The 13,678-nt window shown below is 40.9% G+C and overlaps 1 protein-coding gene across 1 annotated transcript in view; it reads left to right on the forward strand.

The window, feature by feature from the left end:
* The window catches only part of TBX15 (T-box 15), a 38,503-nt gene that overhangs the window by 5,424 nt on the left and 19,401 nt on the right, over positions 1-13,678 (forward strand). Inside the window, exons 2-5 of the mRNA XM_008935219.1 lie at positions 4,001-4,102; positions 5,892-6,063; positions 6,430-6,597; positions 10,192-10,256. Coding sequence (XP_008933467.1) covers positions 4,001-4,102; positions 5,892-6,063; positions 6,430-6,597; positions 10,192-10,256 — 507 coding nt within the window. The remainder of the gene's footprint in view (positions 1-4,000; positions 4,103-5,891; positions 6,064-6,429; positions 6,598-10,191; positions 10,257-13,678) is intronic.

Consider the following 13,678-nt stretch of genomic DNA (forward strand, 5'->3'; position numbering starts at 1 on the left):
TTGCCTTGCCTCTATTTCACTCCTCACAGTTTTGTTTTTATAAAGAAGCATGCATTTGGCGCTTGTCTTAAATGCAAGGAAATGTGAGATACAAAATAGCCCTGTAAACTCATGTACAGTGCAAATACCATGCACACTTAATCTACAAACCTAAATCAGATTATTTTTGCAGAGGTTCTCAATCAGATTTTTTTTTTTTTATGTCTGGGAAATAACTACACTTTCTGTTACTGTCAACTGACAAATTTTGTTTTGCTACAATTGAAGAGCACATTCCTTCATTTAAGGGTTTGCATTTAGCAGATATCACCCTTAAGCAAATCTAATCTTATATTTGTTGTTGTTTACACAGTACATAAATCATTATATTAAACAGTCATGAAAGCTGTACAGTAAATTGTGTCAGTCTTTTTAAACTCTCATCAGATTTTTGCTCACTAAGCCGTCTGTACAGGATTATTTCCAATGACTGAAGGGCTTCAAGGAATTGCATTTCTGTTTTGAGACAGTCTGCCAGGTACCTTTTAACTTCTTGTCCCCTACTGGGGAATTGCCCTCTCTAAAACTAAGCCGTGAAACAGATAATCAATTTATGTTAGAAGGGATCTTTGAAGGTCATCTGGCCCATGCCTCCACTCAGAGCAGGTCAACTCTGGAGACAGATCCAACTTGATGCAAGCTTCAAACATGCTGGTTCAAGGAGCACAGCTTGAATCACCTAAGGGTTAGAAACCAATGCTAGTGAAGAAAAAAAAAATCCAGTTTGGGAATATACCTATGATTCTCCTTCAAATAGTTTTCACAAAGGAAAATTGAGCTATATTTTTGTGTTAAATGAAAATTTTAAACAAACTAACAGAAAAATAATGCTTGCTGTCACAGTCCAACTACTTCTTTGTATTGCTGAAAGTTCCCAAATATAGTTCTTAATATCAATACACTACTGTGCTGGAAAATACTGTTTTGATCAAGTTTTAGTGATCTTTATAGGTCATTCATTTTCTTGACATTCAGAGTTTCATAAACCTCATTCTCATTATGGAAGGAGACTGGAACTGAGTAGATTGAGTCACATGTTTGTAGTGAAAATGCTTTTAAAAACACTTCTAGGTGGTCCTAAAATAATTGTAATAACTTATTTCATACCACATCATATTTCCCCTAAAAGGGTACTGTGTGTAAGTTCACAGTCTAAGTTTAGGAAGACTTTTCCTGCTGCGTAGTAAAACTGACATATAAATAACTTGATCATACCAGACTGCTGCTGATATAAAACCTCCTCCTAAAATACATCAGATGTCATCACTTGTTCCCTGTGAAAACAGACAACCTTCATGTCTGTAGCTATTGACTATAAAGTTAGCCAGTATCTTTCTAGATGAAAGGTTCTTGATTCTTTACTGATACAGCCATGTTCAAATGACCTGAATTTCTTCCCAACCTTTGAGCCTTCCATTTTCTATAGGACTGGTGCTTTTTGGGGGCCAAGAGCTAGCCAAGAGGAAACACAGAGCACAGGGACTTAACCAGAATCACACCTAAGTACATCCCTCAGTTGCCACTGTTTGCTTCTGCCTTTTCCATTTTCCCCTTTCCACGCAGCAGTGCTACTGGAGACCTGCTGTGACAGTTCCAGGCCACATCCTTATGGCAAATAAACTTGAGTTACTTTTACACCCACAGAAAAAGAAAAACAGTAATAACTGACAAAACTTTAAAAGTACACTTAAACCTTAGGGAAAGCAGTGGGATCAGCTGAACTCTCTCTGGTCATTTTAGAGATTATCCTCTAAGCCTGTTGAGTGGTCTGTGGTAATCTTTTACAAGGTATTTTATAAGCAAACAACCCCATAGGCTACACTGCAACTTTACACGGAGCTGCAGATTTGGAGAGAGCTTCTTGGGACACAGAGCGTTCAATTTTCCCAATACAGTGTGCAGACTTAGACCCAAAGAGACTCAGATTTAATCCTGGGTTTCTCATCAACCCTCCGAAACATGACCTACCTCTTAAGCTGCTCCCAGGCCACCTCTCCAATTAAGGGAAGCGTGGCTGTAAAATGCCACATCCTGTACCCCTTTGGCTTGGCAGATTTAATGAGCCATTGTGATAGAAACAGGGTAAAGCCCTCAAGCCACCCAAGATTAATCCATTATTTCTCTTTTCTCCCCCCCCAAATCATTCAACAAGCAAACTCACACCAGCAGTTGCACAAATCTGCATCCTTGAAGGGTTTTTTCAGATTTTTTTTTTTTGTGACAGTTTTATGTCTCTCATAATTTAGCTGTGCTCTGGCAGTTACGGGTGGTGCTCTTCTCTCCCTCCATGATAAATGCCCATTTCCAAACCAGATGAGTTACTAATAGGTCAGAACTTTCTTTCTCAGTGGCCTGAAATGGAAGAGCTGTGAGCAGGGTGAAGGCTGAGCACAAATCTCCTTCCCATCTGCTCTCTGAGTACATGTGGCCTGGATGGTAAAGCATGTGCATAGGTACATGTGGCCTGGATGGGAAAGAACAAAACAGCTTCTAATAGTCGTATTCCTTTGGTGCAAAGTTGTAGAGACATGTTTGAAGACACAAACTCCACTGTTGGTTTTTTTTTTTTTTTTTTTTTTTCTCTGCCAGGCTGTGTCCACTAGTAATATTTTGAGAAACATTAATGTTGGGAGGTGATATAAATGTTCTTCTATCACATTTCACTGTTCCTAACTAAACAGAAAGGAAAATATCACAATGGTTTCTGGAGAATGGCCCCTAGAAACAGAGGAAAAACATTTCTTGTACACTTTTCCATGATTTTGGCAGTATGATTTTAAATTCCCCTTTAATATCCTCCTTCCATCCAAACTGCCCTCATTCCATAAGGATATATCTACTTACCAGAGGAGCAGAAGGTCAGGTTTGAGTTAACGGTCAATGAAACAGCGCAGAATTTCTTTCAATGCTCTGCTCTGTTGCTTGTTTCCTTTTGCACTTCACCAAGTTCTGGTCCTAAGATTTTATGAAGAAATTAAACTACAGTTTTTGTTGCAATTATGACATGGCAAAAACAATTCATTCAGCAAGCTGTTTTGAGGGAAGTGTAGAATGTCAGCTGGACTGCTGGCAAACAAAACATTTTTAAGAAGGAGAAATTATGCTGCAGCTACACTAACACTGACGTGCTTTGAGGTTAAAATTGTTCTGAGCTGTTATTTTCTGAAATAATTGCCTAGCTGCAAACACCTCCAGAACAGTGATGAGTGCACAGCAAAGTTAAATTTGTGCTCAGACAAGAAAAAAAAAAAGCTGAGAATTGATTCTTGTTGGTTTAGAGTTTCATAACTTGCCAGTCAGGAGAAAAATGCTTAAGACAGATCTGGATCATATGACCTAGAAAAGACAACACTTATTAAAAAGATTGGACAAAATACTACCAGGGCTTCAAGGAAACAATGATCATAATGCCAGTGTTTATGTTAAATGTGAAATACATGCCTAATAAGCAGATTAATTTAAGGGATATTTTTTCTTAGATAATTACCAAAAAGAGTGAGAGGATCTTTCAGGGTGGTAGATTTGCTTTAAATGTTCTGGTACTATCAAACTCTATAATGAAATATGGTTTTCTCAGAAAAACGATCCTGCATTTAATAGAATGTGAGAGAACAATTAGAGATGTATTGCTAGCAGGAAAACCAGCAAGAACATCCTAGACATGCCTATAGAGGACAATTTGTGTGGAACGTAGCAGAACTGTCTTGCAGGAGCTGGGAAGAGATAGAGTGCTCAACTGGGAGCAGTTTATTGTTACCCACAGATTGTTATCCTCCTAACCCTTTTCTTAAGTGAGAAGAATTTGGAAATTCAAACCACTGCCAGCAAAGTCTTTGCTACCCATACCAAGCCCAGGGGATTAATGACAAGAACTGCTCCTAGTGTCAAAGAGAGGCCTAAGGAGCCCCTTCAGCTTTCTTATTCACAATTTTCTTCTTTATTTCTACTCTTCTTTTCCTAGGAGAATGTTTCCAGCCATGAGAGTGAAAATTACAGGCTTGGATCCCCACCAGCAGTATTATATTGCCATGGACATTGTGCCTGTGGATAACAAGAGATACAGGTAAACTTTTTAGATAGAGTAGTAGGAACCTTGTGATACTTATTGTCAATGACAGTCTAGGAAGTTCATGTGCCATCAGACATCATTGCACACATATGCTGGAGGAGACCAGGTTGATTTACACCAACATAATTGATTTGACCAGAATAATGAGACACAAACCCAGAGGTTAAATGTACTGTCTTGCACTTTTGGATTGAAGTCTCGCTCTTTTCAAGTAGCAGTTTTTCATTGGGAAGATCCTTAGCATGGATTTCACAATTGACATGATTAACGACGGTTGTCTGAGGGAACTGAAAACTGCAGTTACCAGTGGGGAGTCCGGAGCCTCTAATATTACTTCAGAAAGGAAGGAAAGGGCAAGTAGCAGCTGAACTAAGATGGGAACCTCAGGTCTGGCCTGAACTGAATTAGGTGATTTTTGTTTTAAAAGTGTTCACTGTCCAGCACAGCAGCCCCAGGGGATACGGGCCTACAGTGTGGAGCCTTTGAAAAACCCTCTGGTGAGTCTCCACCTTTGAGCTGAAAGACAGGAAGAAGAGATTTCTCTTATATTAACGGGTTTCTTATTCTAAAAAGTACTCTAGGAAAACTCATGGTCTTTTGCGTCTCAGAAAGCTATCCAGATAGAGGTGATTTATCTACACTCATTAAAAGACCTCTGAAAGCAAGTCTTTTCCACAAATAGTCTTGACTTCACCACGTCTCAAGGATTCAAGAATTCTTCCTCTGCTTCAAATATTAAATATTACATTTTTTCTCTCCAATTGTGCAGAGTGTTTCTGAGGAAAAATGCTTTTCCTGGGAAGCATCAAGCTAGTGTCTGATACTCAGCTGGATGTTTTTACCCTTTCTTGGAGTGTGGTTCTGAGAGCATTAATGCGTAAAATGTATATATTTTCTTACACTTTGTTTCTGTCCTTGTTAGTTTGTGCAGTCACATAGAGCAAACTAGCAGTGAAAGGTACAGATTCTTTTCCCTTTTTTCACATATTTTTGTGAAAATACAGGAAATGAGTCACTGTAGGTAAGGACTGAAATAGCTTAGCAGAGCTGAGCAGAGACCCAGTGAGGGGCAGGACAGGGCAGAACTCAGAGGTGTTAGCAGAGATGTTTGTGAAATGCTTTAGGCTGAAGGAACCTCAAGACAGAAAGAAAAAAGTGTCTAGGCAAAGCTGTGGTAGAGAAACTTATGGCTTGTATAGTATGGCTAGATCAGGAACACGAATGATCACAAAAGACCAGGAACACAAAAATGTTTTCCTCTAACCCAAACATTTGTAATACTATATGGAATTTCCTATTTTACAACATTTAATTCCAGAAATTTTGTTTTATCAGTTGTTTTACTGGTATCCATTGGATTTTGCCTTTTCTGGGTGAAGACACACGTATTTTGCACAGACTGGCATGGCAGCCAGTGCGGATTTCTGGAAATTACAGGGCATTTATTAATATTTTCAGAGAGGGCTTTGTTTATCCATTTTTTCTAGCCTCTTAGTCTGGCTCAGAGATGGTTAAAGAATTGAAAAGGCACATGTGGCAGAGTTTTACAGGGAAAATAACTGCAAAGGTGGTTTTAATAAGGAATCAAGTCTGAACAAGTGGCTCAGGGGTAATCTGGCTTTCATTTAGAAGGTAAGAGGTTGCAATAAAGCACATTCTCCCCTGACTGCAAATGAGAGCTTGGGGTGTGTGTGGTAGGGTGGCAGGGGAGGGGGAGCCCATGAAATGTTTCTCTGGTGAATGAGTGACACCTTCCCTTAGCCATCTCCCCTTGCTCTTTCAGGTATGTGTATCACAGCTCCAAGTGGATGGTGGCTGGCAATGCTGACTCCCCAGTGCCCCCAAGGGTTTACATCCACCCCGACTCACTGGCTTCTGGAGACACCTGGATGAGGCAAGTGGTCAGTTTTGACAAGCTCAAGCTGACCAACAACGAGCTTGATGATCAAGGCCATGTAAGTCAGAAGCTAAGCTTGGTATTTGCTGCCCCAGCCTTGCTCTTCTCAGAATGGAAAGGGTGCTGCTGCTTTGATGCTCCTGTGTCCTGCTGGGAACATATGTCTCTAGCCACTCTCCAGAGTTATGGAGCTTTTTTCTCTGCTTCACTGTTTTTCCTCAGAATGTTGCCTGACGCTATGAAGTAGTGAAACCCCTTTCTTCCTGCGCATAGCACGGACTTTCTCTCGTGCATACTTGTCAGGAAAAGATAGTTTTCTTCCTACTAGCCCTTACTCCATCCCTACTTCCTTGAACATTGGGATGTAGTGTAGAATATTTGGGAAAAGAAAATCCTTTTCCTTCTCCATTTGTTTTCTCTTCAGATAATCTTACATTCAATGCATAAGTACCAGCCCCGTGTCCATGTCATTCGCAAGGATTTCAGCAGTGATCTTTCTCCTACAAAGCCAGTTCCTTCAGGAGATGGGGTGAAAACCTTCAACTTCCCTGAGACTGTCTTCACCACTGTGACAGCCTACCAAAATCAACAGGTGAATCTGTGTGCCTTCGATCTCCTTTTGTGTTGAGTGTTCATAAAAATATCAGTCTGCTTTTCATGTTTGAAATATTAACTCTTCTAAGAAATGTAGCTCAAGAGGAGTGTACACTTTATAGGTTTGCTGAGTTTTTTGTTGTTGTTTGTTTCTTTGTTTTGTTTTGTTTTTTTCACAAAAAGAAAATGCTTGCTAGGGTGTAGTGTGTAGACCTGAAGTATCTAGCCAGAAAACCATCTTGCAGATAAGGTGCTTGCAGTTTTTACTGTAAAGTAGGTGAGATCAACCATAAAGAGATGTATTATGTTCACATTTCCTTGCTGCCTCATGGTAAAAACTACAGTGTCCTGTCCCCACTGTACAACCAGTCCGGATCTGTTATCTCACAAAGAAAACACAGTTGTGGTTCTTTTTAGCAGTGAAGGAAAAAGTTTTAGAGAATTGCAATCTCATCAGTTTGCTGACAAAAGAAGCCTTTGAACATGAGCAGCAGCAGTCCATGTGTTGCATGTGAACTGAAATTCTCATGCATAATTCACGTTTGATTCAGATCTTGCACAGTTCCCAGTGGAGAGTGTTGCTATTGACTCCAGATAGTATAAGGAAAAGATGTTGCCACAGAGGGATCCTATCTGAAAAGACCTTGACTACTGAGCTTTGTAACTGATCTGCCCTTTTTTTTTAAACTAGACTTCATGGCACTAAGAAACGTAATCTCGGTGCACGCTAGTGTTTGATTGCAGAATTCCTTGTCTATCCATATTTTCCCCAAAGGTATGACATCCTTAAGAGAATATTAATTGCTAGGAAAACATGAGCATCTGAGACACCAGCAATGAAAGGAGATATGGAAAGGACTCACTGTGGATTGCACATTTGTTGCCCCTTCCCAGTGGCCAGTGAAAGACAGTGTCCTAGTCTTTGAGGAAATGGCCTACTTCATTGCTTCTGCAAGCGTGTTTGTTGCACACTTTGAGAGCTCCTTATACCCCTCATTCCTTTTGTAGTCTCTTTATGCATCACCCCTCTGCCCACTAACTCTGCCTCAGGGACTGCTGTTAGCCTTCACACCACCTCCATCATGCTTCGGGCCCAGCGTGCCCCTCTTCTCTTGGTTGTGTACATGTACTCCCTGTTTTATTCTCAGGTGAAAAGTACTGTGCACATCCCTTTTCCCTTTCCTGACATTCTCCTGCTTACTGAGGTGGGTGTTGTGGTGGCATTAAATGGGCTGTGTAAGGTAATTTTTTCCTAGCCACATGAAAGGGAATCTCAGTTGGTGAAGCTTTTTGCTTTGTTAATAGTGTGTTCACTTAGAATCATAGAATGGCTTAGGTTTGAAGGGACCCTAGAGATCATCTAATTCACCCTCCCTGCCATGGGCAGGGACCCCTCTCAACTAGACTGGGTTGCTCAAGGCCTCATCCAGCCTGGCCTTAAACACCTCCAGGGAGGGGCATCCACAGCCTCTCTGGGCAATCCAGTCCAGAGTCTCGCCACCCTCATACTAAAGAACTTCTTCCTGAGATCTAGTCTAAACCTACTGTCCTTCAGTTTAAAAACATTTCGCCTTGTCCTGCCACTAGATACTCTTGTGAAAAGTCCCTCTCCAGCCTTCCTGTAGGTTCCCTTCAGGTATTGGCAGGCAGTCATAAGATCCCCCTTGAGTCTTCTCTTCTCCAGGCTGAACAATTCCAGTGCCCTCAGCCTACCCTCATATCAGAGATGTTTCAGCCCCTGGATCATCGTTGTGGCCTCCTCTGGACTCTTTCCAACAGATTTATGTCCCTTTTATTTTGGGGACACCAGAACTGGATGCAGTATTTGAGGCGGGGTCTTACAAGAACAGAGTAAAAGGGGAGAATCACTGTTATGAGCTTGAATGAGGGTACAAACTGACTTGGAAGAAAAATAATCTCTTTTCAAGCCTTTTAGGGAAATAGGTTATACATTTTTCTGCCATAAACTGCAGAGGAGTCTTGAATCAGAAATGGAGAAGTGAATATTTTTTTAATATGAAAACATCTGTGCTTCTGGAGAATGACTTCATGGATTCAGTAGATGTGATCATATTCAGTAGTCCTGGACTAAGAGACAGACTCATGTCAAATTAGCTCAGGGCAGATTGTAGTATTTAGCCAATTTGTAACAATTGTTTATTGTAAAATCTGGTCAATTGCTGGAGAGTTTTTATTCTGCAACATATAAGAGAGAACACACCTGCTTACATTGCTCCCATGACTGCTTCTGAATACCTACTCCTAACTTTTTCCTTTTTCTGGTCCCTTTGAATTGACTTAAATTGAGATTATCCCCCTTCCTCCCCACCCCCCCAAGCCCCGATTAGGTGGGTGGATTTTTATAATACAAGTGAAGGAGATTCTGGTGGGTTGGAGAAACCTTTTCACTAAAAAAAAAAATTAAATCCCCCAAATCTGCCTGCATGCCCTCCAGTGGCTTTAAAACTTTGCCTTACTGGGAGAAGCGTCTCTGGAAACAATTGTAAAATGCTAGCAAATCCACCATGGGGATTCCCCTCTGCTGTAATTCCATCCTCCACAGAACATATCTGTCTCTGTACACACAAGTCCCAGGACAGCTGCAAAGTCAGGCTAGCGGAAATTAAGTTCACAAATTAAGCTTCTGCAAAAATAGGAGCTGCATTCCAGATCTGAGGTTAATATCCAGAGTAAGGACTTGGTTCTGACAGAAGCAAACCACCTGCAAATCCACTTCAGATCAGTCTGTATTAAACAAGTCCCTTGTGCGCAGTTTCAGCCTCAGATTTGATAGGATATGAAGATCTTACTCTCTTTTCACTCCAGAGACAGTCTGCAGAGCAATGTAAGGCTGGCAGAGGGAAGCTCTCACTCTGCACCAGGTTGGGGAATAGTCTACAGGGAGTATGATACAATAGGCTGCAAAGTCAAACCCCCAATGTTGTTTTCCATATTTACCAATATGGAATTTGTGTCTAAAAATAAATCAGGAAGGAAGATTCCCCCAAAACACTGACTGGCTGTCATATTCTTTGTTTAGAGGAAAGAAAAAAAAAAAAAAGGTTTCCAGACCAGAAAATCCCTGAAGGGCCACCCAGATGGTGAACAATCAGCACCTTCTGCAAGTGACTGTGTGGCCAGCTGCCATCTTTGGAGGCTGTAGCCTGTGCTACAGGCCTTTTCTCCTTAACATTGTTTGAAGGTCCATGAGTGCATCCAGCTGCTGGGTATCTGGAGTACTGCAGCTGGGATAACACAGATACCAGCCAAACCTGAGCAGTATGCCTGCTTCCAGAACTATATGCCTGCTGATGAGTTACAGCTCCTGGGGTTTTGCACTTGGGCCCAAGGTGTGCTTCTCCTTTGGGAAAAGCTTCTCAGCCCTAGAACTGTGCCCAGTTTTCTGACGCTGCCAGGTTTCTGCCTCTGCCACTGTTTATTTGCTGAGCAGATGGAAGAGCAATTTTAATATAGGTATGGGGAAATAGCTATGAAAGACCAGATGTAAGAGTGGTTGTCATCAGTAGTTTTCATCTGTTGAAAGAAAAAGGCACCGGAGAGCTCAATTAATTCTCTTTTTCTTCCTTTGTAGATCACCAGATTAAAAATTGACAGAAACCCCTTTGCTAAAGGTTTCAGAGATTCTGGGAGAAACAGGTAAGAGGAGCTTGTTTGTTTCCTCACTGACCTTCTCCCTCCTTCCCCTAATGAATGCACAGGGTATGTGTCCAAGGTTGAGGAAGGCATTTTGTGATCCTAATTAATTTTTATTGCAGAAGTTTGCCTTAGACTAGCTCTCAGAGGAATTAGATGGATTGTTCTACTTTGCCTAAGCAGATATAATGTATAATGATGGCCTCCTTAGAAAATACTTGCCACATTAGCCAGCTGGACTGACTATTTATTTGCAGAAGTCTTCTCCAGTGCTGCTCTTACCTCTGCCTGGAGTCTGCAGTCCCAAACCCTGACAAAAGGTCTTAGATATTTTTAGACCATGTATCTTTAAGGACAGCTCATTGCTTTCCTTACTTGACAACATTTTTTCTGTGACTGTATTATTTTTGCTGTTGTATGTTTAATTTCCTGTTCACTGTTATCTTAGTAACTCTTCTATTATATCACTACTTTCAAGGCTATTTTCTTCTGTATATGTGTTTTGCTGTTGTTATTTTCTTGCTGGATGTTTAATTTATTTATGCTTATTTCTGGGTTTTTTTTTTTTTTTTTTTTTTTTCATGTTCCTCCAAGCTTTTCTATTTGTTGTTGAGAAACACAATTAAAATGTTCTTTAACATTTTTGATAACTTATCAGTAAACTGTTCATGCGTTACTGATACGGTGCCATGATATCCAAAGAATTAGGTGAAATAAGTGAACTTGTAAAGATACTGTAGAGTTTCTTAATTTTTTCTTTTGCTGCCAAAATAAAGACAGAGATAGAAAAATGGAGGATTGTAGACTGTAAAAAAATTGGTCAGAGGCTGACACTGCAAAATAATGAAAGTTGGAGGAAAGAAAGCCGAGACACATTTGCTTGCTCTTTATTATATATAGAGCTTGTTGAAGGGCAATTTAAGATTTTAATTTTCACAGGAAATTCCAAAACTTGGAGCACAAATGTTTACATTTGAAGAAAAATTGAGTTTCTGAAAGGTTTTTAGGATAAAAGTTTAAAAATGTTCTAGTTTCAAGCAGTTTGGCTTTTTCTCCACTGATGTCAAATAGTTTCACTTTGTGTTGCTTAGTTTTGTCAGGATTTTTATGAAAAAATAGAATATGTTAAACATTATTTAGAATACTTTATATTTAAACAACACAATGGTAAACCAAGAACTTTAAGTAAAAAACCTTTGGTGTTAGTAAAAGATATTACAGAGTTATCAAAAAGAGTAAGAAAATCCAAACAAAGCTTCCACTCTTTCTGCCATTTGTGAATCCAGTGGTGTGCAGCAGACCTAAATGTTTCAGATCCAAATGACATGGGTATCCTTTAAATCAGCATGACAGAGGCTTTAAACATCGAATTAATTACAGAATTAGACATATATGAACAGTTACAAGAGCCCTAGGGTTATAAAGCAAGTCTCTGAGTGTGCAACCCAGAGTGGGAGTTGTGTGCCTAGGCTTCATTTGCTGTTCCCATGGGCACTGTAATTCAGCTTTTACTTGAATGCTCTTCATGTGTGCATTCATCAGGACGACCACTACCTCATTCAAGGTTTGGTATGGGAAGTGTTCAGTGAATGGGCAACTGCCCCGTGTTTCTTATCACCCGTGTGAGTGCTACACTCTCCATGATCACAAAGAAGACATCTTACTGACCTTATGGCTTCCTAGCTCAGCTCCTCTGTTCTCATCTTAATGTAGATACGTGAAAAGATGTCACCACCCTTATTTAATTCCAGCTGTGAGCATTAATTCTGGTACTTGAGGCATATGTGACTTTTACTCTGCTCTGCTCTCCTCTCCTGCAAAGGGGAATTAGTATGTGCCCCGAATACAAGGTCTTCCCTGTGTGCACAGATACAGCTGCACTGGAGGCTGGGCTTTGAACAGGGACTGATGCAGTTCCAGGTACATGGTGGGCTCGATTAACGTGGAAGGCATTAATAAGGTCCTAGCCCAGTGAATTTGGACAGTTTCCTGAAAAGGTTGGGAATTACTGATCTTTGTAGCTCATTGATTTAAGAAAGGGCAGGAAATTGCTACACAGCTGCAGCTGTGGGGAGGGCTCAGTAAGGCTCTCTGCTGATGTAAAGAGGAATTAAAATCTTTAAGGTATTACACATCAAAGAGAGCAGCCTGAGGCTTTAGGAAGAAAAAAACAGGCAAAGGTATTTGCAAGCATATATAGCAGTCAGGCGCCTGCCCCACAAGCAGTGATCTGGCTAAGGTCGCACTGCTGTTGTCAGCTAGTGAAGGACACTCTTCATGCTCAGCTGCTCCCTTTAAAGAGGTCATGTACATAGATGTACACACAGGAGGGAGAAAAGCATTGAAGTCCAAGTTGCGTATGGAAAGGACTTTCTAAATGGGACATAAATGTGCTGGCTGGCTCCTCTTCCCCTCCTGACTTTCTAATCTCATCAGGATCTCTGGTCAACTGCAGTGATGATTGTGATGCTTTGCAGCTTCCCCACACCTCTGTAACAGCTTTGATCAGCTACGGTCCATCAGGCTGTAGCTAGAGAACATCCCACTGAAAATGTAGGTCTTTTCTGAAAAAGAAACAGGGTGATTTATGGAAGGGACAATTTGTGAAGCAAGCAAGTAGAATATATGTCCAAGGGTTTTTCTGCATATTAAAAGGAAAAAAAAAGTATGGCTGCAGCAGGGGCTACAGGATATCTGAGGCTGGACTAGGGCATCATATCCTTGCGACATCAGGATATGGAATCAGAGCTGTGGTTAGAGTTTGCCAACAAATGATGGAGCGAAAAAACCAACCCAACCCACTGGAAAAGACAGAGCAGATGGGAGAAGAGGAACTCTTGGGCCACTTCTTCCCTGGACATTTCCTTTCTGTTTTTTGTTAGGGATTTACATGAAATATAGATGGATGTCGTTCCTTCACCTATTTCTTATTGTGATGTTGTTTCACTGTTGTCAGCTGCTGCAGAAATTACAAAGTTGAGTGTTATTTTTAGAACTAGTTTCCATTTTAAATCTTTCACTTCCATCAGCTCACAGCCTTCCCATATAGTTCCTTAGGACTGTGGTATCCCTTCGTTAGTACAAGAGACTGCTAAAACCCTGCTGTTCTGGGGACACCCCATCATGATATAAATCCCTGTATCCATCTGGGAGAGTTTTTACAGACCCTTTCTTGGATCTCCTTCAATTGTTTGCATCGTTGTCTCCCTTTGCAGCTGACTGCCTCAGTCTTTGTGCTGGGAGAAGGAGCGATGAGGTGTTTCAGAGGGAAGGGTGCAAAGAGGCTCAACATCTGGACGTTGTTTTGGAGTCTTCAAGCACTCAAACCATGTTGTGGTGTTCAGCAATCTAGACATCAGCCTTGATGAATTAGGGAGTTAGTCTGTGTGAGAAGACTGAGTCTTTGGTCCTGCTTATTAGAGACT

Source organism: Merops nubicus, unplaced genomic scaffold (assembly GCF_000691845.1).
Source record: "Merops nubicus isolate BGI_N331 unplaced genomic scaffold, ASM69184v1 scaffold4252, whole genome shotgun sequence".
Taxonomy (NCBI): Eukaryota; Metazoa; Chordata; class Aves; order Coraciiformes; family Meropidae; genus Merops; species Merops nubicus.